Source organism: Microcaecilia unicolor, chromosome 13, assembly GCF_901765095.1.
Source record: "Microcaecilia unicolor chromosome 13, aMicUni1.1, whole genome shotgun sequence".
NCBI classification, from domain to species: domain Eukaryota; kingdom Metazoa; phylum Chordata; class Amphibia; order Gymnophiona; family Siphonopidae; genus Microcaecilia; species Microcaecilia unicolor.
Genome location: NC_044043.1, coordinates 39,733,364 through 39,760,578, shown reverse-complemented (window position 1 = coordinate 39,760,578; position 27,215 = coordinate 39,733,364). Strand labels below are relative to the sequence as shown.

The following is a 27,215-nucleotide window of genomic DNA, read 5'->3' as shown; positions in this document are numbered from 1 at the left end:
TACTGGGGCTGATCCACGGATGGTGCAAGCACCCTTGATGCCTGAGCGGGCTGCAGCTGCAGCATCTCTGCAAGCTCCTCCCTAAGAATGGCTCAGATCTGCTCATCGAAGGATGTCATCAACATAGGCGTGGGAGCCAGCTGAGTGGCAGCCTGAGAAAGCGTTGGTGTCAAACCAGAAGCGGGGACCTGGCTGCTCTGGGGCTTATGCACCGGCACCTCTTCCAAAGAGGAGGAGCATTCCTCTCGGTGAAAGCACTTCTCTGGTACCAGTGATGCCAATGCCCCGGTGCTCCTGGCACTGTGTGTCGAAGATGACTGATGCTTGTGTTTCTTGGGCTTCCCCCGAGGTACTGCATCAGAGCCCTTCAGTGTCAATGAGGATGCCGCTGAATCTGAGCACACCCTTCGTGTCGGGTCCAATGTTGATTGGTCCCAGGACCTGCCACCAGCGCATGATGTCGAGAGATGTGGAGATCTTCTCCATGCCGGTGCACTCTCAGTGGATGTCGAAGCCTTTGCAGCCATCGGGATTGATGCTTCCAATGCCAATGCACCAGACTTCAAGGAGCCAAGAAGTCTCGCCTGCTGGGCCTGCCATGATCTGTGTCCTCAACTGCGTTTTCAAACAGAGAGAACAAGACTTAGGGTCATAGTCAGGCCCCAGGCACCTGATGAACCATGAGCACGGGGTCTGTGATGGAAATCACTCCAATTATATTGGGCACACCTCTTGAAGTCACTGGGGGTCTTCTTAGACATTGAAAAAATAACTGAGGCCAAATTAAACTCCTCAATTTTGACCGAAAATGGGGCAGTGGCCAAATAGAGGTAAGGATATCTGTCATACTAATAGGTAAAGCCAGTTGCGAAAATACCAAAAAAAACTAAGAAACTAAGGGGAAAAACTAGAAGGAAGAAAAAAAGTACAAATTATAACTGAAAATAAGGGGGGAAAAAAAGGGAAAATACCGCACAGGAAGGCACTGAAGGAAACATCATGCCACGTAGAAAAGAGAACGTCCTCTCAGATTTGTGGAAAAACAAAGACTGAGGGACCTGCGCTCACGTGTCAGATGAGAAGGCATATGCAGTGGGACACTGCTAGAAAGTTCTACATCTCGCTAGTCAGCATCTGCACCAGGCTCTGTCAGATGACATTGCTCAGCTGTGAGAATACGATGGCCTGTTTATCCTTGTAGAAAATACATTTTACTTTTGAAAATGTCAATGAAACTACTCCACCAGATCCCAAGCTTAAAAAAGTGGTATTCTGGCACAACTGAAAGTTTTCTTAAATATAATAGTAAAAAAGGCCCGTTTCTGACACACATGAAACGGGCGCTAACAAGGTTTTCCTCGGAGTGTGTATGTTTGAGAGAGTGTATGTGAGAGTGACTGTGTGTGAGAGAGAGAGTGAATGTGCGAGTGTGTGTGTGTGTGTGAGAGAGAGTGAGTCTGGGTGCAAGTGTGTCTGTGAGAGAGTGTGTGTGTGAGAATGAGAGTGTGTGCAAGTGCATATGTGAGACACAGTGTGAGAGAGAGAGAGTATGTGTTTCACACAGATACAGTGTGTGCGAGAGAGAGAGTGCGTGTGAGACACAGACTCTCAGTGAGACTGAGTCTATGAGACCAAGAGAGTGTGTGAGTGACTGTGTGACACATAGAGAGTGAATGTAATACAGTGTGAGACAGAGTGTGTGAGAGAGAAAGACATTGACTGTGAGAGAGTGTGTGAGAGAGAGAGTGTGTGTGTGACAGAGATACCTCCCCCCCCCCCCCCCCCCCTCTCTGGTGTCTGAGCGTTACTGTGCAGGACGCTGAGCTCTGGCTGTGCTTCAAGGAACTGACTAATCCCATTTAATAGAATGCACCTCCAACATTCTGAAGCTGAGAAACCTCGTGTGGTTGGTCACTTCTGCTTGTGACGAACCCGGAAGTACGTGATGTCAATTCAAGAGATGGATACAGAGAGCAGGAATGCCTCAGCCATGCAGTCAGCTTCAGAATGTTGGAGGTGCGTTTTATTATATAGGATGTGCCCCAGTACAGAAAAAAAATGACCATAATTTTATTTGCTGCATGGTGAGAACAGCTTCTTAAATGAAGATATGCATATGTAGGGATGTTACAAAAGATGAAATATTACACTGTGTTTCAGTGCCAATTTCAAAATAAAATGTTTTGAAATAACTAATTTTTACAAACAATAAAGCTGACCTCGCCAAGCACAGGTTTCTACAAGATTATCAGAGAACAGTCAATAATAATGAAAAAAATCTGTTTCATTAAATATACAAATATTTAGGCAAGGTTTGATTGCCAGAATTATCTTTGTATAATTCAGGGTAGGGCTTGGTAGAAAGCATTTCAAATAGGAAAGATCTCTAGCATCAGCTGCTTCATCTCCAATGTCAAATCAATGCTTCAAATCTTATAAAGAATTCATGGATAGAGCAGGCTTGCCACTTACTGCATTTTTGAATTTCTTCTTCTTGTAGTATTTCCGTTTTGGAAGGATATGTAACAATAGCAAATCACAAATGACTGTTGCCTGAAAGTCAAAAAGAAGAATAGAAAAAGAGAAAGACTAGGTAAATCCTGATGAATGTGGCTCCATCAATCAGACTTCACTCAGGGGCTCACACAAAGTCACTCTATAGAAGACAGTTTTCCTGTACCTTCTTTGCATGGTGGGAGAGAATATGAAGAGCCAAAAATCCCACTGAAAATTAGTTACCTCAATTTCATTTATCTAATTCTTCTTCCAAAGCTTCCCGTGTTTCTAATTCAACTTCCCCTCAGCCTCCAAGCCACACAATACTAAAATATGGGATATATATTTTTCTACCTCTCCAATTCTTGAATATTCATTTCCTAGGCAGTCAGAACTAAGTGCCAATCTAATCTGGGGGCCAGGATGCCTGGAGCAAGAGTACCTTAGATAAACCATCTGGTCTTGACTTGCTGTCATGATCCCTGTTTCTATTTTATTTTTCAGCTTTCCAACCCAACAGAAGTTGGAAAGAATTATACAAAAGGGGTATAGAATGTCTGTCTGTCCATCTGTCTTTTTCTGGGAGTGAAATAAGTTGCCAAACATTTAACAGAATGGGATGAAATTTGACATGAGGGAAAACTGTAAAAAGATACAACAGGTTTGAAAATGGGCCAAATCATAAGTATTGCCATACTGGGACAGACTGAAGGTCCATCAAGCCCAGCATCCTATTTCCAAAAGTGGCCAATCCAGGTCACAAGTACCTGGCAAGATCCCAAAGAAGTACAATACATTTTATGCTGCTTATTCTAGAAAAAAGCAGTGGATTTTCCCCAAGTCCATTTTAATAATGGTCTATGGACTTTTCCTTTAGGAAGCCATACAAACCTTTTTTTAAACTCCGCTAAGCTAAATGCTTTTACTATGTTCTCTGGCAACGAATTCCAGAGTTTAATTACATGTTGAGTGAAGAAAAATTTTCTCTGATTCATTTTAAATTTACTACTATGTAGCTTCATTGCGTGCCCCCCAGTCTTAGTATTTTTGGAAAGAGTAAACAAGCGTTTTACATCTATCCATTCCACTCCACTCATTATTTTATAGACCTCTATCATATCTCCCCTTGGCTGTCTTTTCTCCAAGCTGAAGAGCACAAGCCGCTTTAGCCTTTCCTCATAGGGAAGTTGTCCCATCGCCTTTATCATTTTTGTTGCCCTTCTCTGTACCTTTTCTAATTCCACTATATCTTTTTAAAGATGTGGTGACCAGAACGGAACACAATATTCAAGGTGCGGTCACACCATGAAGCAATACAGATTGGGGATTTTAGAGAAATAAACGCTTCTCCTCTCCCTTCCAAGAAAACATGACCCAATGCATTTCTGTGGGAGAAAGAGTTGCAGCTTCTGCACCACAGAAAAATTAGCTGGATGGCACAAAACTTGGAACGTGGCAAAAACTGGCAAAAATGACATATTAGGGCTGACATTCAAAGTGATTTAAACAGGCAGGAGCCTGTCCTACCTGCATAAGTTGCCTGTCACCACCCAATCACTGATATTCAGCGGCACTAAGGTGGGGAGTGCAGCTGAATATTGCCTTTGACCAACACCCCAAAAAGTGAACCCACAGGGTCAGGGGTGGCACTGGGGAGGAGCCGGGGCTTATATGGGCGCCTGTAATATTCAGCTGAGGCCCACATTAGTTAAGCAGGTGAATTTAGGACAGCTCAAAAGCTGTTCTAAATTCACTCGTTTATCTTATGCGGGCCCAGGCTGAATATTAGGCTGGAACCTGCATTTTAAAAAGTATTTTCCCTTTTCCCACACCCTCCTGACACCCCCCCATGAGTTTCTCTGCCCCGTCCTACCCCTACTTCAAAATATAAATTACACTTTCTCTTAAGGTGGCCAGAATACCCTTTTACCAAGCTTGGCAGGCAGCAGCAATGTCCCTAAGCCACTGATACCGGCACCCCACACACGTATAGTTGCTGGTGGCTCAAGGATGCTGTCGTCAACTGCAGAACTTGGGAGAATGGAGTTCTGGCCACCTTTGGATGAATTCTACAGCTGGGGATGCTTGGGGATCCCCACCAGCTATACAGCAAGGGTCAGGACCAATGTTAGCCGTGCTAGAGCCCAGGTCAGGAAATAAAGGAGGGTCCCCCCTCCATGAACCCCTCTCCTCCCTGCCTCCCCTCCAATTTCCCCATCTGCCATTACTATCACACCACAAAGGATACAGGAGTGTACACTATGTGGTAACAATATCAAAATGCTTATTAACCAAACACACTATGAATCAATTTATTGCATCAACATATGTCATTTTTGTTTAATTTTTAAAGACAATGAGGCATCATATATGGCTCTAAAATGAACTATTGGATCTCCTATAGCGCACAGTTATTCTAGATCCAAAGTTCTCCAATTATCATTTGCATCCAATGTCTTATTTTATCTTTAACATAAAAATGCACTTCTGCAACAAACTTTTTTTTTAAAGACAACAAAACAGCGACCAGTTCACTTATCTGAGAATGAAGATTACAGAACTCTAGAGACTTGATCAACATAACAACAGACCCTCACCAAATAGAGAACAAGGAATCACAAATTAGAAATAAAAATATTTAGAAAAAAACTGAGCAGGGAACCTCAAAAAGTTCAACTTAGCATGTATTGAAACACTGGAGAGAGGAAAAACAGAAATGCATTTCCTTTTCTACTGAAGAAAGTACAAAGACATTTACTATGAATATTTCCCAAAGCTAATATATTCCATTTAAAACATTCAAAATAAAATTCTTTTTTCTACCTTTGTAGTCTGAACATTTTATTTTTCCACCAGCATGACACAAGAGTGGAAGAAGCCAACTGGTGCTACTCGGGAGGAAACTGGAGGTGATTTTAAGTTGTGTCACCACCCTGCTGCCTCATGCTGTGCTGGAGATCCACACACACCCTCAAGCCTGTTTTTATTTATGCATACTCTATGGTAATCTCACTGGTTCAGAATAACTCCTGACGAAAGCATTGGATGCCGAAACATGGCCCATGTTGGGTTCAGTTTGTCAACTTTGGATGAATAAGCGACTTTGTGTCACGATTGTGACTATTTTACATGTCTGTGCTCACTTTGCCCCCGGGTGGTTGGACCCTGTGGTTGCTATGGACTGTTGTTCCTGTTTCTCAAGCATGTTCCAGAAGTCATTCCAGTCTGGTCTGGATCTTCCAGCTTTCCAGACTTGCTTGGGATTTTTGGTACTATGCCTCACCCTTACTGGTGATCTCAGCTGTGAGATTGCCTTTATTAAGGCTGGAACCAGCTGGAAACTTTCTAGTTTGCCTTTGCAATGCCAGAGGTCTCTAGGTTGGTTGGTGTGCTGTGTAGCACTTCTGCCTTGCTTTGTTTCTTGCCTGTATGCCTTGCCTTGTTCTTGTTTAGTCTGTGTGCAGTTAAGCTCTTAAGCACTACTGCTTTTATCCTTCTTTGTGGCTGCTTGTGAGCCTTCAGCTCTTGCTCTTTGCCTGTCTGTGTATCCTTCTTTGTGGCTGCCTGTCAGCCTTCAGTCATTGCTTTATTGTTTGTCTGTGTGGCCTAGCTTTGTATCCGGCCTAGCCTGCCTTATTTGTTCTTTTCCCCTCTGACTTTCAGTCCCTGTTCAGTCAAGCTTGTTTCAGTATCCTATACCCTGTGTGAGAATCTTGAGTCTTGAATCCTGTTTTAGTCAAGCTTGTTTAGTATCCAGTGTCCGTTGTGAGAATCCTGTTGTTCCAGTCAGTCTGGTCCAGCATTTCTAGTCTACCAGCTCCATCCTGTAAGTCCTACAGAAGTCCGTTCCAGATTCCAGCTCCTTCCTTGCTCATTTGCCAAGTCCTGATTGGGGGATTTTGTCTACTGCTGCCACTCCTCGACAGTAGCCCAAGGGCTCACGTTGTTCCAGTGCCCGAGAGCCTGAGACTGTGACACTTTGTGATCTACTTGAGAACTGTGATTGGCTTCTTCCACTCTTGTGTCGTGCTATTTGATATCCCTGTGGAAGACGTTTTTTTCCTGCTTGTACCATTTTATTTATCCATCATGTTGGGTCTGGTTTCTCTTTTCTGCTTTCCTGTCTGTCATCTGCTAATTTTCCTTCAAGCAGATGCTGACAATATGTATTTTCTCCTCTCTCCTGTCTATTCTGTCACTACACCTCCTCTGACATATTGATTGTTCCTTTTTAGCACTTTCCTCTCTTTTTTTTCCTTTTCTGCTCTTTGCCAACTGAAATTTCACCCTTTATCACTCTTCTCCTCCTTTTTACTTTTCAGCCACCTATCAAATTTCCATCTCCTCCCACCCACTAGCTCTCCTATTATCCATCTCAAACCTTCCCCAGCCCTTCATTCTCTTTCATCTTTAATGTAATCCCCATTATCATATTTCTACTCTCTGTAATCACTATCCTCTCATTCATTTCCTTACACCCACTCCTGGCCTCTCCCACATGGTTTTACCATCCCCTCCACCCTTCTAGCCCAGCAGCTGCTCCCTCTTTCTCCTCTCTCGTAACCTGACATCTCCCTATCCTTTCTCTCTTCCTTCCTGCTTGCTCCCCCATTTCTCCAGCATTTCTCCCTCTTTCTTCCCTCATTTCCACCATCCAGCATCTCTCCATCACTCCCTTCTGCTCCTGGATCAAACATCTCCCTCTTTCTCCCCTCTTCACCTCCTGTGTACCTCTCTCTCTCTCTCTCTCATCTACCCTTATGTCCAAAATCTCTCCCTCTCTCCTATTGTCCACCATCTCTCTCTTTCCCTCCCTTGTGTCGAAAATCTCTCTTCCCATTCCCTCATGCAGCATTTCTCCCTTCCTCCTGCCCATTATCTTGTACAACATTTCTGCCTCTCTCCCCCATGCACCATCTTCCCCTCCCCTCCACCTTTATGTCCAACATTTCTCCCTCTCTCACCCCCTCACCCTCCATGAAGCATCTCTCCCTAGCCTTCACTCCTATGTCTAACATGTCTCCCTCTCTCTCACTCTCCCCTCTACCCTTATGTCCAACATTTCTCCCTCTCTCATCCCTCTCACCCTCTCCTCCACCCTTATGTTCAGCAACTCTCCCCTCCCCATTCCATGTCCAATAATTCTCCCTCAACCTCCATGCAGCATCTCTCCCTCCCTTCTCACCCTTATGTCCAACATTTCTCCCTCTCTCATCCTCCATGCAGCCTCTCTCCCTTCCCTCCACCCCTATGTCCTTTTCCCTCTCTCACCCCTCTCACTCTCCATGCAGCATCTCTCTCTCCTCTCTCACTCTTATGTTCAACATTTCTCCATCTCTCACATCCCTCTCACCATCCATGCAGCATTTCTCCCTCCTCTCTACCCTCCAACAATTCTCTCCTCCCCATCCTATGCTCAACAATTCTCTCTATCACATCACCCCCATCCCATCCCATGTCCAACAATTCTCCCTCTATCACATCATCCCCCCTCCCCATACAGCATCTTTCCTTCCCTACCCCACCTTACAACTCTCCTCTATGAACGGGTCCCTTGCAGTGGCAGCGTGAGAGAAGCAGGCTGGGGTCCCGAGTTCCAGCATCTCCCTCCCTTAAGCATTGCTCTTTCTTGAAAAGGTCCCTGGCAGCGTCAGCAATTCCCACACACTGCCTGCCACTAAGCCAGAAGTCTCCTTTCTGCCGCATCCAGCTAGCACCTAGTCAGAAACAGGAAGTTGCAACAGAGGGGCATGACACATCAGAAAGGAGGCTTCTGGCTTAGCGGCACGCAGCATGTGGGAATTGCTGCCGATGCTGGAAATCCCATTAATGCAAGGGCGATGCTTAAGGGAAAGAGATGCAGGACCATGGGAGCCCAGCCTGCTCCTCTCCACACCAGCGATGCTAAAGGTGCACCACTACTGGGTGGGCATAACCCAAACTGGGTGGGCCCAGTCCCACCAGTGGCTATGCCCCTGCCCCACGAGAAGGTATCGCAGGCACTTGTTTTTGGAACAAGGAGTCAGGAGTACCAGAACTGGAAAAATTGCTGACTGGTACTGTGTGCTGCTTTTTGGAACCACTGTACCCCAGAAAGATCCAGGTAAAGGAAAGGGAGATGTTTGGAACCGTGTATACCATCCAGGCTACAACGTTGTACTAGCTAAGGGACTGATTACATCTTAGACAGAGGGAGATTTCATTTATCTTGTCCAGCAAACAAATGCAGGTTGCAAAGCTTTAATGCCTGACTGTTGGGAACTGTCATCAAACTGGCTGATATTTTTCCATCAAGGTACTTCTAATTGAAATTTAACATCTGTCATATGGGAACAGTAATTAACATCTTTATAAAGTATTTTCTGTACTGGCGAGGAGAAGCAGAGGACAGATGTATTTAAGTTGGCTATCTATATATAGACTGTAAAGCGAAGATACTTACCTGTAGCAGGTATTCTCCGAGGACAGCAGGCTTCATATTCTCATAAGTGTAGTTCTCAAATGGGTGATGCCGATCCACAAGCACCCTAAGTTCCTGTCGAAGGTGGTGTCAGAGTTCCATCTGAACCAGTCGATTGTCTTGCCAACATTCTTTCCATGACCTCATGCCCATCCTGGTGAAAGCAGCTTGCACACCTTGGATTGCAAGAGAGCACTGGCCTACTGCATGGAATGGACAAGGCCTCACAGACAGTCCACCCAGTTTTTTGTTTCTTTTGATCCCAACAGGATGGGGGTCACCATCGGAAAATGCACTATTTCAGTTTGGCTGGCAGATTGCATTTCCTTCACTTATGCCCAGGCTGGGTTGGAGAGTCATGTCATAGCTCATAATGTCAGAGCCATGGCTGCGTTGGTAGCCCACTTGAGGTCGGCTTCCATTGAAGAAATTTGCAAGGCTGCGATGTGGTCTTCAGTCCACACATTCACATCACACTACTGCTTTAAGCAGGATACCCGATGCAATAGTCGGTTCAGGCAGTCAGTGTTGAAGGATCTGTTTGGGGTCTAGAATCCATCTCCATCTTCCTAGGCCCGTTTTATTCTGTTCCAGACTACACCCTCATTCAGATTGTATATAGTTTCAGGTTAATTTGTGTTATGGCCTCACCGTTGTGAGGCCCAATTGACCAATGTTTGTTGTTTTAGGTGAGCCTGGATGCTAGGCATTCCCCACTTGTGAGAAGATAAGCCTGCTTGTCTTCGGAGAAAGCAATGATACTTACCTACTAACATTTCTAAAGTGCTACCAGGGTTGCGCAGCGCTGTACAATTAACAAAGAAGGACAGTCCCTGCTCAAAGGAGCTTACAATCTAAAGGACATGGCCTGACATTGATTATCCAGGGCTAATTCTTCCCATGGTTGTTAGCATTTTTAAAAAAATGTGGAAAGCCACGGCCTGAATATTGACCAGATTGTGACCATCAGTAATAACTTCAAGATGCTGCTTGATGGGAAGTCAGATATTAGCACTTGTTGATCTCACAGACGACATGGAATTTCCCAGTGGCATTATAAATCATGACATGGTGATATGCAGTACTGTGCTAGTTTATATTCCCTCAGATTCCTACTTACTACTCCAAAAATACCGACACCAGAACCAATCATTGTCATGGTTGGAATGATATCAAATTGGCCTCCCTGAATAAAAAAAATAAAATAAAAGTACAAGTCAGATTACATTCAGAATAATAATACTACATTATTTTTGGCCAAGGCCAAAGTTAAAGCTGTCTACCATCACTTCTATGTCCAACAAATTTAGCATGAAACTTTTCTCAGATTGAAGAAACATTTTATCTACTTTGTTAACCCTTTACTAAGCACACACTTATATTGAAAACAAATCATTTTTTTTTATTTCTCAACATTTATAGTCTGCACTATCTTACAAATTCTAGGCGGATTACATCATAATGTACATAATTATAAAACAAGCTCCATTAAAGATGATCACATAATTAACTACCACCAGCTAAACTTATTTTACCTATTTTCACAGTTACTTTTAACTTTTCAGATTTAATGTTCTTGTATCACTGCTATATTGCCACATTCTGTTATAAAATCACACTGAAAGGAAATAATTAGAATAAAACCCTTGCTAATTTAGATTTTACATAGGTCTTTTCCCTCAAAGACCTTATTGCTATACTTGGATTCTGTTGACACAGCTATAAGCATTAGATTAATGAATGAACTTAGTTGGCACTGCAGTGTGGGAATCGCTAGCATGCTTTGGTAAAAGAGGCTTTAAATGTTCTTTGCCAGGGATTTGAAGATTTCCCAGTTTTGTTTTGTTTTTTTGCTATTCTGAGGAGTCAGAGCAGAATCCACTCTACCAAGTCTACAACTCAAAGTTGCTGTTTTTTTTTTAAACAGTAGGTTAAAAAAAGCCATTAATTTACTTGCTTCTAAGCTTACCTTTCCAGTTATCATGATGTCGAACCGAATTCCAAAAACTTTATACAAGGTCCGTTTCCTTATTCCATTCTCAATGTAATACTTTGCAAACCTGCCAATAATAGCAAATTCATTTGATTACTGATAGCTCTTTTGTGTTAAGAACGTGTGTTGCCATACTGGGACAGATCAAAGGCCCATCAAGCCCAGTATCCTGTTTCCAACAGTGGGAAGAACCTGGCAAGATTCCAAATCAGTAAAACAGATTTTATGCTGCTTATCCTAGAAATAAGCAGTGGATTTTCTCAAGTCCATCTTAATAATGACTTAGGACTTTTCTTTTAGGACATTAGCCAAACCGTTTTAAACCCTGCTAAGCTAACTGCTTTTATCACATTTCCTGGTAATGAATTCCAATTACAAGTTGAGTGAAGAAATATTTTCTACAGTTTGTTTTTAAAATTTACTACTTAGTAGCTTCATTGAATGCCCCCTAATTCTAGTATTTTTGGAAAGAGTAAACAAATGATTCATGTCTACCCATTCCACTCCACTCAGTATTTTATAGATTTCTATCATATATCATGATCAGAACAGCATATGACACCAATTTTCTTTCTACAAGTAATATACACCTATCTTTATTAGGTATTGCACAGACTCCTTCATTACACATATATGTTTTACCACACTTTGGGCCCTGTATACTAAAGCGTGCTAGTGTTATTAGCACACACTAAACACTAGAGACACCCGTAGGGATATATGAGTGTCTTTAGCATTTAGCGTGTGCTAAAAACACTAGTGCAGCTTAGTAAATAGGCCCCCAGTTTCTCCTGAATAAAGATTCTGTTCTATGTTAAGTACACATATATGTAGTTAGCATTAGGTAGAAAAGTTTAATTTATTCTCATATCACACATTAACAGTTTTTGTGTTTGGACAGCTTCCTAAAGGAAAAGTCCATAGACCATTATTAAATTGGACTTGGGGAAAATCCACTATTTCTGGGATAAGCAGTATAAAATGTTTTGTACTTTTTTGGGATCCTGCCAGGTATTTGTGACCTGGATTGGCCACTGTTGGAAATAGGATGCTGGGCTTGATGGACCTTTGGTTTGTCCCAGTATGGCAATACTTATAGGAGTGAGGAGGCAAGGGGAGAAATACTGGATGGGGAGTGAAGGGGCAAGGGGGGAAGATGGGGAGAGAGGAAGCAAGGGGAGAAATGCTGGATGAAGAGAGAGGAAAAGGGGATAAATACTGGATGGGGAGAGAAGGGGCAAGGGGAGAAATACTGGATGAGGCGAGAGGAGATAAGGGGAGAAATATGGGATGGGAGAGAGGGGAAAAGGGAGAAATACTGGATGAGGGGGCAAGGGGAGAAATACTAGATGGGGAAAAGGGGCAAGGGGAGAAATGCTGGATGGGAGAGAGGGGGCAAGGGGAGAAATACTGGGTGGGGAGAGAGGGGGCAAGGGGAGAAATTCTGGATGGGGAGAGAGGGGGCAAGGGGAGAAATGCTGGATGAAGAGAGAGGAAAAGGGGATAAATACTGGATGGGGAGAGAAGGGGCAAGGGAAGAAATACTGGATGAGGCGAGAGGAGATAAGGGGAGAAATATGGGATGAGAGAGAGGGGAAAAGGGAGAAATACTGGATGAGGGGGCAAGGGGAGAAATACTAGATGGGGAAAAGGGGCAAGGGGAGAAATGCTGGATGGGAGAGAGGGGGCAAGGGGAGAAATACTGGGTGGGGAGAGAGGGGGCAAGGGGAGAAATTCTGGATGGGGAGAGAGGGAACAAGGTGAGAAATGCTGGATGGGGAAAGGGGGCATGGGGAGAGATACTGGATGGAATGGGGAGGAGAGAGGGTAAATGCTGGATAGAAGTAGGGACAAGAGCAAGGGGGAAATGCTGGTTGGGAGTGAAGAGGAGAGTGGGGGCAAATTCTGGATGGATGTGTGGAGGAGAGAAAGGACAAGTGCAGAGGAGAGAGAGGGGTCAAATGCTGGATAGATATGGGGAGGACAGAGAGGGGCAAGCTGTAGGTAGACAGAGTCAAAAGAGGGAAATTGAAGATTGAATAGTAAGAAAGAACTAAATGTGGATAAAGGCAGAAAATAAAATAAGAAAGCTGAAAGGAAAAGGAGGAGAGAAAAATGACAAACAGGAAATCCTGGCAATAGAGTTAACAGAAAACGAGGAAAGAAGAAACCAGTGTCTGGTACCAACACAAATTGTATTTATTTATTTATTTATGCGTTCTTGTATCCCACTGTTATCCAAAAACAAGTTTCGGTTCACATTTTAGGTGAGGTTTACAAATTAGCTCTATCGTTATAACATGGACAGGACAAAGATTGTTTCTTAGATATCTATAGAATGTTCAAGGGTAGTTCTGAAAGGTAGGACTATAATTCATGGAGAGATTTGTTGGTTTATAATTTACATTTTAGGTGAGATTTACAAATTAGTTTTTATCGTTATGACAAAGATTTTTTGTTCGAGGATAGTTCTGAAAGGTAGGACTATAATTCATATGGTTATCAGTAGAGGTTTGTTGAAGTAGGTTTGTAGACGTAGGATGCTGATAGAGGTGGGGCGATATTTTATGTGATTATCTGATGAGTTTTGATGAGGTAGATTTGTAGAGGTGAGATGTCGCTCGCTTGAGTTAGCTACAGAATTTTCTGAAGAGGTAGGTTTTCATTTCTTTCCTGATTTGAAGGTACTTAGTGATGCTTCATATGGCTTTTGGTATTGAGTTCCACCATTTGGAGCCCAGGTATCTAAAACCCACTGTATAGATGGTATTGTAGGTTATGTTTCTGCAGTTGGGTAGGAGAAGAAGTCAGTACCCTCTGGTTTCTGGGCTTTCCCGGTGATAATTTAATCATGTCTAGGCTCTAGCATATATTCAGGAATCATTCCAAATAGTATTTTGAAAATGAGGGTAGTCATTTTGAAATGTAATCTTGCCTTAATTAGTAGCCAGTGTAGTGTTTTGAGCAGTGGAGTTGCTCTTTCATATTTCGACTTCTTGAGTATGGGTGTTGCTGCTGTGTTTTGGAAAGATTGTAGCAATTTTAGTGTGCTTTCCTTGCAACGTCCTTACAAGAGGACCTTACGAGACTGGGAGACCGGGCATCTAAATGGCAGATGACGTTTAATGTGAACAAGTGCAAAGTGATGCATGAAGGAAAGAGGAACCCAAATTATAGCTACATAATGCAAGGTTCCACATTAGGAGTCACCGACCGGAAAAGGGATTTAGGCGTCGTCATCGATGATATGTTGAAACCCTCTGCTCAGTGTGCGGTTGCGGCTAAGAAAGAAAATAGAATGTTAGGTATTATTAGGAAAGGAATGGAAAACAAAAATGAGGATGTTATAATATCTTTGTATCGCTCAATTCTGGTCACCGCATCTCATAAAAGATGTAGTGGAATTAGAAAAGGTACAGAGAAGGGCAATAAAAATGATAAAGGGGATGGGACGACTTCCCTATGAGGAAAGGCTAAAGTGAATAGGGCTCTTCAGCTTGGAGAAAAGACGGTTGAGGGGAGATATGATAGAGGTCTACAAAGTAATGAGCGGAGTGGAACGGGTAGACATGAATCACTTGTTTACTCTTTCCAAAATACTAGGACTAGGGGGCACGTGATGAAGCAATAAAATAGTAAATTTAAAACGAATTGGAGAAAATGTTTCTTCGCTCAACGTGTAATTAAACTCTGGAATTTGTTGCCAGAGAATGTAGTAAAACCAGTTAGCTTAGTGGGGTTTAAAAAAGGTTTGGATGGCTTCCTAAAGGAAGATTCCATAGACCATTATTAAAAATGGACTTGGGGAAAATCCACTGCTTATTTCTAGGATAAACAGCAAAAAATGTATTGTACTTCTTTGGAATCTTGCCATGTACAAGTGACCTGGATTGGCTACTGTTGGAAACAAGATGCTGGGCTTGATGGACTTCAGTCTGTCTCAGTATGGCAATACTTATGTACTTATGTACCCTATGTATGCTGTATTGCAATAGTCTAGTTGTGATAATATTGTTGATTTTCCATTATCTGGAATGATTATCAAGAAAAGTGGTCTCTTATCCTTCTCAGTTTCCATAGTGTTTTGAAACATTTTGATGTTGTTGCTGATATTTAACTATCAAGTGATAGATGTTTGTCAAGGATAATTCCTAACATTTTTAGTTGTGTTTCAATTTGGTAGGTAAGATGTGGGGTTGTGTGGGTTGATTAGAACCAGGAATTTGTTTTTTTTCTCTGTTTAGTTTTAGTTTGAAAGTTGTTGACTAGTTTTCTATGAGATCCAGGACTTTTTAAATTCTTTCCATTATTTCTGTGATATTTTTATGAAATACTATGTAGATGGTGACTCGTCTGCATATGAATGGGTTGAACCCCACTGTTTCCATTTTTTTCTGAGTGGTGCCATCATTACATTGAACAGTATTGGTAATATTGGTGATCCCTGTGGTACCCCGCACTCAGAGGTTCATGAGGTTGATAGCTGGTTAGATATCTTCACAATGTAGGATCTGGTCTTTAGGAAACTATTGAACCATGCTGTCACTGCTCTACCAACTCCCATGTTGTCGAGCAAAGTCATTAGTTCTGTGTGGTCTACTAGGTCAAACGTGGTTGACATATCGAATTGTAGTAGTAGTATGTTTTGTCCTTGGCATATTAAGCTTCTGAACTTTGTTATCAAAGTTGTTATGACTGTCTCAGTGCTGTGTTGTGGTTTAAAACCTGATAGGGAGTTATGGGAACATACAGCACTTGGACGACCTATGTAACTCTCTAATGCCCCCAAGTAGAAAGGTATTGCATGAGTGGATTGCTGTACTTTCTGTGCTACAGGCACAGCTCCCCAGTGGTGTACCAAGGGGGGGGGGGGGGGGGGGGGCGGTCCGCCCCGGGTGCACACCGCTGGGGGGGTGCCGCGGCACGCACCTGTTGCCCTGTTTCAGTCCGATTTCGCAATTCGCATTTGTGTTCACTGCTCCCTTTGAGTCTGTCCTGGAGCAGGTTACTTCCTGTTCCGGGGCAGACTCAGAGGGAGCAGTGAACACATTGCGAAATCGGACTGAAACAGGTCAACAGGTGCGTGCCGCGGCACCCCTCCCAGCGGCGTGCACCCAGGGGGGGTGTCATTTCGCCGGGGGGGGGGGGGGGTGTCGTGCTGCACCTGGGGCGGGGCGTGTTGGCGATCCGCCCCGGGTGTCAGCTAGGGTCAGAATGCCACTGCAGCTCCCTAAGATATTTCAAAATCATATAAGACATTTGCTCCAGTTATACAGATCTTTGTTGATGATAGAGTCCTACTGCATACAGTATGTCCAGCGTTATCTAAGGTTAATTCTTAACAATAGGCTAGAAAATCAGAGACTATATGAGAAACTCAATGAATATCCAGTAAATAGGTTTGAGCAAGAGGCAGGCAGGTTTAAGAGGCCATATAAAGCTCACTAACAGCATGCAAAGGGGGCATGCTTGTGCACTTACATCAAAAGAGGAGACAGGGCACAATAGCCACTGCTGACCCTGCCTTGACCCTCTCTTGGGGCGACAGAGTGGATGCCTCTCTGGGAAAACCAGAGATGGCTAGGGCGGACAGTTCTACCTTTGAGGACCCCACTACTGAACCAGAGAATAATGTAGTGCAATTAGGTGCCAGAGTGAAACAATTAACATTTCAAGCAGCTTCTCCATCATAGGGGTATCTTGCAGTCAAAACGAAGATCAAAGTGACCCCAGGTAGAGATCCATCCCCCAATGAGGCTTCCAAGTAAGACTGTGAGGAATCTTTCCTCACCTTCCCTACTTGGCTCCAAGAATCTCCATTTGAACCAGCCTTGTGTAAGATAAGTGTGGTTTTCTCTTTTTGTTTCCCTAGAAAGAAGTTCTGCTTTGTCAGAAAAATTTAGGAGGGAAGTGAGCCACTCCATGCTTTATTTGTATGAGATTTCCTTCTAGTCCTACACTTGGAACAGGGTTCTCCCTGTGCTGATTAGAAATCTAGTACCGTACCACTGTTAGCAAATTACCTAGACTTTGCCTTTCTTTTTGTTAGCAAGCGAATCAGGAAATAAAAGAACAAAACAAATAAAAGTTATGAGTTTACAATTGCTCCCAATGTCCATCAGAGGGTAGCAGCGCTTCATTTTTAGGTACTCCGTTTTAGTAGTGACAGAATTAGAATCAGAAAAAAAAGTATTATCTTATTTGCTGCACATTTAATTTGATTTATATGACTTTTTTCATGATGGTTGAACATCTAAGTTCAAATATGATTCTACAAGTCTAGAGTTTGTTTATTTTGCATCAGAGCAGTGCTAACGCAAAAGGTAAGACTGAGGGCAAGAGGCACAAAAGTCCTCATTAGAGCTGTTCCGTACCAATTCGTTATGGAATTCGTCAGACGAGGGCGGGCCCAGGAGGAACGGAGGGACATCGGAGACTCGGAGGAGGCGATCAGCTGTTCTTGCCCGTGTAGTGCCTTCATACAGAGGTGAGAGGCGCTGCAGGGGCCCGGTTTCAGACGGAGGGGGGCCCGGAGGAGGGGGGAGCGGCGGCGACGACCTCAGGGGGGACGGCGGGGGCGGGCACGGAGGATGGCGGGAGCTGTTTTTTCTAAAAAAGCAGAAAGAGAGGAAGGGAGGGAGAGAGGGGGGGCCGGGGCTGCCTAAAAAAGTCACGGTTTTATGCAGGGGGGAGCGGGGAGCAGTGGCGACCTCGGGTGCGGGGGGGGGGGCAAGGCCGTCCATAAACGAGCGTTTTTGCCCCCTACTGATTTTTTTTACATTGTTTTTGAAGCCAGGCAGCCACAACGAGAGGTACAGACCTCTCGTTAGCTTTCCCGGAGTTTTCCTGCATTAGGGCAAGCGGAAAACTGTAGTGCATCTCATTTCAATAGGGTTTCTACTCAATTTGCTCATCTGCATTCCGTTTTCGTTTGCTGCTACGTCATCGGAAATTGGGCTTTAGTACATGCCAGGGTTAAAAACTTGTTCGTTAAAGGCTCGTTAAAGGCTCGTTTAGTTTAGTGCATCTTGCCCTGAGTAAGTTGTAATTTATAGAAAACATTCTCCTGGCATGTTACTGCTTTTCAGTCCAACTGCAGGAACAGTGTGCCCCATTTTGAAGTGGAATGAATCCACTTGAGTCTGACAGGACTCCTAATTATTTTTATCACTTGGGGTTAAATCAAGTCACTGAGTTTGCCTGAATGCACGAATAAATACATTTAATTGCCTCCCCTTTACTGCCTATATAAGAACTTACTAGTGTGAGTTTCAGTCTCAAAGTATTTCTTTCCTAATGACATTTGTTTTATTTGCTCTGGAAATTAACAACTATGTTGTCATCATGTATTGGCATGTTATCGTTCACATCTATAGCATGTTGAAGCTCTAGAGATTTACCAATTTATGGTCCGATGATCAGAAGCAAACATGGGTGCCCAGCGCATCCAAGGATACACCAGGCAGGGCGGGATGCCACCATTTTGGGAAGGCCCCTGAAAGGAGGGAGTGCTAGTCCGTCCCTCCCTCCTCCAACTATTACCACCACTACGGAGAGGTAGGCCACTGGGGGGTGGAGGGGGGCAGATAGATAGCGGTCCCACTGGACCACCAGGGCATTGCTGTGTGATGTGGTGGGGGGGGGGGGGGTAGTGGGAAGCTAGCAGTCCCAGTGGACCACTAGGGTTTTTGTGCTTAGGGGGGGGCTTAGGTTTGACAGATCCAGGAGAAAATCCCAGACCTGTCAAACCTTCTGCTGTTTAACAGATCCAGGTTTTTGACAGCCTGGACCTGTCAAGCAACTTCCGTGGGAGGACTGATCATAGGGGCGTTATAGCCCCATGCTGTTCTGGCGCTATTTTTAGAACGCTGTTTGGAACAGCGTGGGGCTTCTGATCATCAGCCCATTAGAACTGTAAGATAATTTATGACCTAATTAATTAATTAATTGGCAAACTACAGCATTAAGTCCTATCTTAAACAGGTAAGTATTTTCTTTCTTTGCATTTATTGTGAAGAACTTCCCATCTAGTAACTTTCAACAATGTTTGAAAGGGGGGAGGGGCGATTTGCATATGTTTATAGCTTTTCTAAGTCCTACAGGATTCCTCTAACACCACGCTGAGACAACATATTTTATGGCTGGTATGCTTTTGTCTGTCTGCCCGGGATCCAGAATACACAGATGCTTAATATCATCTGTGCTTAATATCACCTTTGTACTAAATGCTGTATTAACTATTCGGAATGTCTGCATGCTATCCCAATCTTTGCACAGTGCTGGATGCTGCTTTAGACAGAAACCTTGTGTGTGCTGTTTTAAAACACTTTTACTAATATTTATGTAAGTCATTTCTTTTCCCTGTGTAGCTTTTATACCAGAGAAGATCCTGACCCAATCTAGATATCACACAAAGTTAAGATTTGAAAAATTACAAGTCATGTTTAAGCTCACTTTTACAAGATCATAGTGTACCAATAAGGCATTGTAAAAAAAAATTATGCACACTCTTATACAGCATTAAAAATTAGTTTCAAGTAGCTCACAAATATTGTGATCTGACTGTTGTGATCTGATTGTTGTTTTCAAACTGGTTTATTGATATCTGAAAACTAGATTTCAGATTTCAAAACTGCCAGATAGTTTTAGAACTCTTTCTTTGCCTAAAATTGTGGTGAACTCTCCCCCTCCCCCATCCCATCCCACCTGGTATTCTGCAGACAATCTAAACGATTAGGAGTGGCTAGTTTCTGTTGAGAATTGGGCAGCTTCAAGGTCTTTGTCTCCTGCCTGAAGGAAACTCACTCAGATAATAAGACTTGTGCTGGCTTTATTCCTGGATATTCCTACCCTAAAGCTGTGTTTTTGGATTTCTCTCCCTTCTCTCCTTGTCTGTCCTTGCCAGTGTTGCCAGGTGGGCGGTTTTACCGCCCAATTGGGCGGTTTTCCGCGACCCGCCATGGGAAATTTTTGCCCGCGGCGGGTTGCGGTTTTTTGGGCGGCTTTTTGGGTTTCTGTGCGGTTTTTTGGGCGGCTTTTTCGGCCGCGGGGGGGGCGGGGTTAGTGACGTTTTTTGGGCGGGGTTAGTGACGTTTTGGGCGGGCCGATGACGTGGGAGGCGGGGCCGATGACGTAGAAGGCGGGGCCGATGACGTGGGAGGCGGGGCCGATGACGGGGAGGCGGGGCCGGTGACGTGGGAGGCGGGGCTGGTGACGGCGGGGGCGGGGCCGGTGACGGCGGGGGCGGGGGTGATGACGCGGGGGTGGGGGTGTCAGGGGCGGGGTTTGTGTTTGGGCGGGTTTTGGGCTGGTTTTTGGGCTGGATTGGGCTAGAAAAAATTTTTCCACCTGGCAACCCTGGTCCTTGCCACTGCATTTATATCTTTCCTAAAAAGAGGGAAAAAAACTGTTTTAATCTGCTCTGCAAATATTGTGATCTGACTGTTGTGATCTGATTGTTGTTTTCAAACTGGTTTATTGATATCTGAAAATCTGAAAACTAGATTTCAGATTTCAAAACTGCCAGATAGCTGACTCACTGGGACTTATAGTCCCACCCATCCCAGGGTTTTCCACTCATTTATAGACAAGCCAGAACTCATTAACTTTACTCATCAATCATACACAGGCAATCTTACAGACTGTTCACCCCAACATAGTACACCTATTCATACCCATTTCAACCAATCAGGATGACTTTTATTCTCTGTAATAATTGTGGTGCTTTAGTTTCAAGGCCAATCATCTGGAGACTTAAGTCTTGTCCTATCTGTCTTCAGCTATCTAGTTTAAAACAGGAGCTCAGTAAAGCAGGAATTGAATGCACTTAAAGCAAAGCTTTTGACACGGTTCCCCACAGGAGGCTCTTAAATAAACTGGATGGGCTGAAGATAGGACCCAAAGTGGTGAACTGGATTAGGAACTGGTTGACGGACAAACGCCAGAGGGTGGTGGTGAATGGAATTTGCACGGCGGAGGGAAAGGTGAGTAGTGGAGTGCCTCAGGGATCGGTGATGGGGCAGATTCTGTTCAATATATTTGTGACGTTGCCGAAGAGTTAGAAGGTAAAGTTTGCCTATTTGCGGATGATACAAAGATCTGTAACAGAGTGGACAACATGAAAAAGGATCTGAGGAAGCTAGAAGAATGGTCTAAGGTTTGGCAATTAAAATTCAATGCAAAGAAATGCAAAGTGATGCACTTAGGGAATAGAAATCCACGGGAGACGTATGTGTTAGGCGGGGAGAGTCTGATAGGTACGGACGGGGAGAGGGATCTTGGGGTGATAGTATCTGAGGATTTGAAGGCGACGAAACAGTGTGACAAGGCTTGTCTCTAGCTCCAGCCCTGCCTGTCTCCAGCCCCAGTCCTGCTTGTCTCCAGCACCAGTCAGATCTTGTCTGTTTTTTCTTTGTTTTAGTGCTCTGTCCTGTGTGGGTGGTTCGTCTGCTGCTAGCCGGTATCCGGCGGTAATCCGAGGGCTCACCTTCCCTAAGAATTGTGACAATCCTGCTGTGCTATCTTTTTCACAGACATAAAGAGAAGAACAACCAAGTTTCCATACTTGGAAAGTAAATAAAAGTACCACAAAGTCACCTCAGGGATCACTTGTGGTATATCAAGTGCTGAAAATAACTAAATAAGTTAATAATTGAAGTTTACCTTTTCTCTTTAAGCAGAATTTCCAGGTCTTTTCCCCTAGGAAATAGATTTGTCTGGAGGTGCATCATCATATAATGGAGTCATTTACTTGTTACATTTGTATCCCACATTTTCCCACCTATTTGCAGGCTCAATGTGGCTTACATAGTACCGTAAAGGCGTTTACCAATTCCGGTATAAACAGTTACACAGTGATGTTATGGTAGAATAAGGTTCACGTGGAACAAACATATTAGGGAATCATATAGAGGAAGAGTTAAGTTATGTCCATTACGTTCTTTGGTTTTGTAGTGTTGCAGGGTTCAGGTATTTAAGTAGGGTCGGTAGGGTATGCCTTTTTGAACAGTTTTTAGTGATTTCCGGAAGTTCAGGTGGTTATAAGTTGTTTTCACGGCTTTTGGTAGTGCGTTCCATAGTTGTGTGCTTATGTAGGAAAAGCTGGATGCATAAGTTGATTTGTATTTGAGTCCTTTGCAGCTTGGGTAGTGGAGGTTTAGATATGTTCGTGTTGATCCGGTTGTATTTCTGATTGGTAGGTCGATGAGGTGTGTCATGTACCCCGGGGCCTCGCTGTAGATAATCTTATGAACCAGGGTGCAGATTTTGAAAGCAGTACGTTCTTTGATTGGGAGCCAGTGCAATTTTTCACGGAGGGGCTTGGCACTTTCGAATCGCATTAGAAGTGAAGTGGATAAGGGGGGAGGGGGGTGAGGAGTTAATTTTACTAAGATACCTTGCTTTGAAAAACATCCTTGTTGTGTCTAATGTCTGTGTCTTAGGCATGTGTGTGGAGAGAATGTGGCGTCTTATTTCCTATGAACTAACACGTACTAACTTTACTGAAATAACAAAAGAAAAATAGAAATAGATGTTGCTATATGTAATTACAGAAATCTGTTAGTCATGTTTGACTTTACTCACATTTTGCTAGCATAACTCTGGGTGTTCTGTCCATCACCTTTCACCCAACCCAGAAAGAAGTGAGAAGCTGTTATCTCTCTTTTACCATAGCAATGAATAGAGAAAGAGTTCAAAGAATGGATTCTACTTTATTCTCATTTTTCACTTTGATTTTTGCTTCTCATTAAGCGCCTGCATATAATTTTTCTTAATTAAGATGTGGGCTCATGAATGCAGTATTTGAACACTGAATTCAGTATTAACTAATTACAATCATTCTTTTTCGTTTTTGCAAAGAGTGCATTGTGCCTTGTTTTACTAACAAGAACAAAAAAAAGTACTTTTTCTATCTACAATTCCATATCGTTCTTCTCTGCCAAGGTCAGAAGGAGTGGGAATTGCTAGGGAAAAAGAGGGTGACACAAATTTAATATAAACCTTTACGTGGGGTCCAGGTCTTTGGAAAAGGTAGCATGGTATCACCAAACAAAGGATGGGAATATATCCCACACAGGGTGCCTTGCAGTTTCTTTTCAACCTCAGACAGGGCTCAACTTCAGGTTGGATATTTCTTTAGCTGCTAGGTCATAGTGGTGTTACTATTAACATCCAGCATGCCTGTAGAGCCACTGGGACTCGCTCAGTCCACACATATAAAAGGTTTAAATTGCATTCCCTTTCACTTCAATATAGCATTGGTGCTACATGTGACAGATACATAGATTGGCTTAAAGAGTATACATGCATGTGTTCTCCTGGTTTTTAAATACTTTTTCCAGCTGCTAATAACAACATTCAACTACACAGTTTTATAAGATCCCCCTATTATGTCTCAGGAAGACTTTTACTGTCTCTCATCTTACACCCATAGAAAATCTCCTATGCATTACCGGAAGTTAAAGCCTTGTGAAATGTTGCTTTTAGCATCATCTAGTGCATGGAAGGTGTATACAGGTATACAGAACCTCACAGGCCAGTCCAGGTCACAGTCCCAATTTATTCGAATGCCAACAGTCCCACCCTGTTGAAAATTAAAAACAGAAATAGTATTAACAAATATGTTTTAAGCCTTATTTTTATTTGATTTCTTTTTAATTTTCCAAATTAAATTGACTAATATTTATAATACTAAATTAGAAATACATCCTTTATCCTCGCCTCCAATATTATAGCCAGCACATGCTATCTGCCTTAATTTAGCAAGGCTCACATTGGTTTAGCTGATTATTATGATCCTAGCCAAATGCAAAGCCCATTTTACATAGTACACCGAGATCAGAATTGAGATGTCTAGTTCATAATATTCTCAATTCCCCCTTTATTTTACAAAAGGTTCTACCAAATGTAAAATCATTTGTAAAATACATATAAGCGTGTACAGGAGTTTGTGTTTATTTGCTGGCATGTACAGTGGGAGCAGCTATTTTACAAATTAACATGTGCGCACAAAGAGAACCATCAAGGGTGAGGACTTAATGGAACAGTCTCTCCAGGTGGAGGTGGTGGAGATGAAGACTATATCTGAATTCAAGAATGCTTTGGACAAGTGCAGAGAGAGGAAGAGGTAGTAGATTGTAAGGATGTCAGCACTTACGTGTGGAATTGGTGATTTTACAACATTACAACTGTTAATATTGTCGGCCCATTTCACAAACCTATACATATAAATGCCCCAGATAAGTAGTGAGGTTGCAATTCTTTTGGAGGTGGAAATAAACAATGGGGGATTAAGGAGAATTACTTCCTTAATCCCTTGTGTCAAGCCCTGGTCAAAATGAGTATTAAAAAAAAAAAAATCTGTATGTGCTTCTGAGCTGGTAAAAAAACCAATAGAAATATTGTTGCATAGATCCATATTCTCTATGTAAGATGGGCAATATATATGTATATTTTTGATCCGTCCAAGTCACACCCCTTGAAATTTCTGCATCATATGGACTTCCATGTGTAAATACTGGCTTTCTGAAAGGAAAAATTATGTTTTAACTGATAATTTTCTTTTCTTTAATCCTAACAGACAAGTCCAGACAGTCTGGTAGGATTAAATGAAAGAAAATTATTTGGTAAGACATAATTTTCCTTTCCTTGACATCCATACCAGACCAGTCCAGACTAATGGGATGTAACACAGCAGTATCCCAATTAGGGTGGGTGTCACCTGAGAAGTAAATGAGAAATGTCTTGAAAGCCTCCTAAGGCAAGCAGCAATACTCAGACACTGTTGAAGAAGACTAAAAAATGCCCAGGCATATAGAGTAGCCATGATTCTCAGTGTATCAACAATGGACAACTGGGAATCCCACTTGGCAAATCTGCTTGGGCCAGAACAACAAAAGGAATACTGCTGTCTATAAGTGCTAAGTCTACACTAAATGAAATATAGGCAAATATGAGGGGCATAATCGAAAGGGATGCCCAAGTATTGCTGAGGATGTCCTCGCAAAACGTCCCGGTGGAAGGGCAGAGAAACCCGTATTTTCAAAACAAGATGGATGTCCATCTTTCATTTCGATAATACGGTCGGGGACACCCAAATCTTGATATTTAGGTCATCCCTAGAGATGGTTGTCCCTAGACTTGGTCATTTCTGATTTTCAGCGATAATGGAAACTAAGGACGCCCATCTCAGAAACGACCAAATGAAAGACCTTTGGTCGTGAGAAGAGCCAGTATATGTAGTGCACTGGTCCCCCTGACATGCCAGGACACCAACCGAGCATCCTAGGGGGCACTGCAGTGGACTTCATAAATTGCTCCCAGGAGCTCCCTTGTGTTGTGTGCTGAGCCCCCCCAAACCCCCCTAACACCCACTACCCACAACTGTACACCACTACCATAGCTCTAAGGGGTGAAAGGGGGCACCTAGATGTGGGTAGTTTGTGGTGGGTTTTGGAGGGCTCACATTTACCACCACAAGTGTAACAGGTAGGGGAGGATGGGACTGGGTCTGCCTGCCTGAAGTGCGCTGCAGTACCCACTAAAACTGTTCCAGGGACCTGCATACTGCTGCGATGGACATTTGAGGCTGGCATAGAGGCTGGCACAACATATTTTTAAAGATGTTTTTTGAGGGTGGGAGAGGGTTAGTGACCACTGGGGGAGTAAGGGAAGATCATCCCTGATTCTCCAGTGGTCATCTGGTCAGTTCGGGTACCTTTTTGTGGCTTGGTTGTAAGAAAAACAGGACTAGGTAAAGTAGTCCAAGTGCTCATCAGGGACACCCTTTTTTTTTCCATTATGGGTCGAGGACGCCCATGTGTTAGGAACTCCCAATTCCCGCCTTCGCTATGCCTCCGACACGCCCCCGTGAACTTTGGTCGTCCCCGCGACGGAAAGCAGTTGAGGATGCCCAAAATCAGCTTTCGATTATGCCGATTTGGGTGTCCCTGTGAGAGGGCATCCTTCTCTTTCGAAAATGAGCCTGTATGTATCATTCAACCCAAAAGGGCTCAGAAGAGGATTATTACGGAAGGTCTGAACAAACACTACCCAAGTGACCTGCAGTGCACAAGCTCTAACCAACACTGACTCAGAACGTGAAAATACTTACCTGTAGCAGGTATTCTCCGAGGACAGCAGGCTGATTGTTCTCACATGTGGGTCGACGTCCGCGTCGGCCCAGGAATCGGCATTTTGCAAACAAAATAAAACAAAGTTTTGCCAGAGTCTTGTGGCGCGCGTGCAGTGCGCACTGCGCATGCATGGACTGATTTTCTACTTGTTGCGTGAGCACATCTCGTCAGTTAAACCAAAAAGCATATAAAGAAATAAATAACAACTCCAAAGGAGAAGTGGACGGGTTTGTGAGAACAATCAGTCTGCTGTCCTCGGAGAATACCTGCTACAGGTAAGTATCTTTGCTTTCTCCGAGGACAAGCATGCTGCTTCTTCTCACATGTGGGGTATCCTTAGCAACCAGGCTCACTCAAAAAAATGAACATTGGTCAATTGGGCCTCGCAACAGTGAGGACATAACACAGATTGACCTGAAACCATAAACAACTAACTGAGAGTGCAGCCTGGATCAGAACAAAAATGGGTCTAGGGGGGTAGAGTTGGATTCTAAACCCCAAACTGATTCTGCAGCACTGACTGCCCAAACCAACTGTCGCATCGGGTATCTTGCTGAAGGCAGTAGTGAGATGTGAATGTGTGGACTGATGACCACATTGCAGCCTTGCAAATCTCTTCACTAGAAGCTGACTTTAAGTGGGCCACTGACACAGCCATGGCCCTCTAGAGCAGGGGCGTAGCCAGACACCCAATTTTGGGTGGGCCTGGGCCCAAGATGGGTGGGCAAAAGAATCTCTCTGTCCCACAAGTGATTTGGTCTCTCCCTCTCTTGCCTGCATGCCATAGGGTCTCTCAAACATACCACTCCCTCGCATACCTTTTAAACAGCAGATTTTCACCAGCAGCGAGCAGCAACTAATACACACTGCTCATGTTGGCCCCACAGCCTTCCCACTGATGCAACTTCCTGTTTCCGCATAGGCAGGACTACGTCAGGGGGAAGGCTGTGGGGCCGGTGAGAACAGTATGTATCAGTCTCTGCTTGCTGCAGGCAAAGATCTGCTATTTACAAGGTATGCAGGAAGGACAGCTGTTGGGAGTTTTCGGCTGGTGGGACTTGGGAATCCCTGTTAGCCACATCATAGGTGTGCTGCTAATGGGTGGGCCTGAACACAAAGTGGGCGGGCCAGG

The 27,215-nt window shown here is 43.6% G+C and overlaps 1 protein-coding gene across 1 annotated transcript in view; it reads right to left on the bottom strand.

Annotated features, from left to right (window-relative positions):
* LOC115482377 (P2X purinoceptor 5-like) overlaps positions 1 to 27,215 on the bottom strand; it is a 170,615-nt gene that overhangs the window by 53,416 nt on the left and 89,984 nt on the right. The window contains exons 5-8 of the mRNA XM_030222124.1: positions 23,402 to 23,532; positions 10,926 to 11,016; positions 10,077 to 10,142; positions 2,473 to 2,553 (exon numbers count right to left, since the gene is read on the bottom strand). Of these exons, the coding sequence (XP_030077984.1) occupies positions 2,473 to 2,553; positions 10,077 to 10,142; positions 10,926 to 11,016; positions 23,402 to 23,532 (369 nt within the window). The remainder of the gene's footprint in view (positions 1 to 2,472; positions 2,554 to 10,076; positions 10,143 to 10,925; positions 11,017 to 23,401; positions 23,533 to 27,215) is intronic.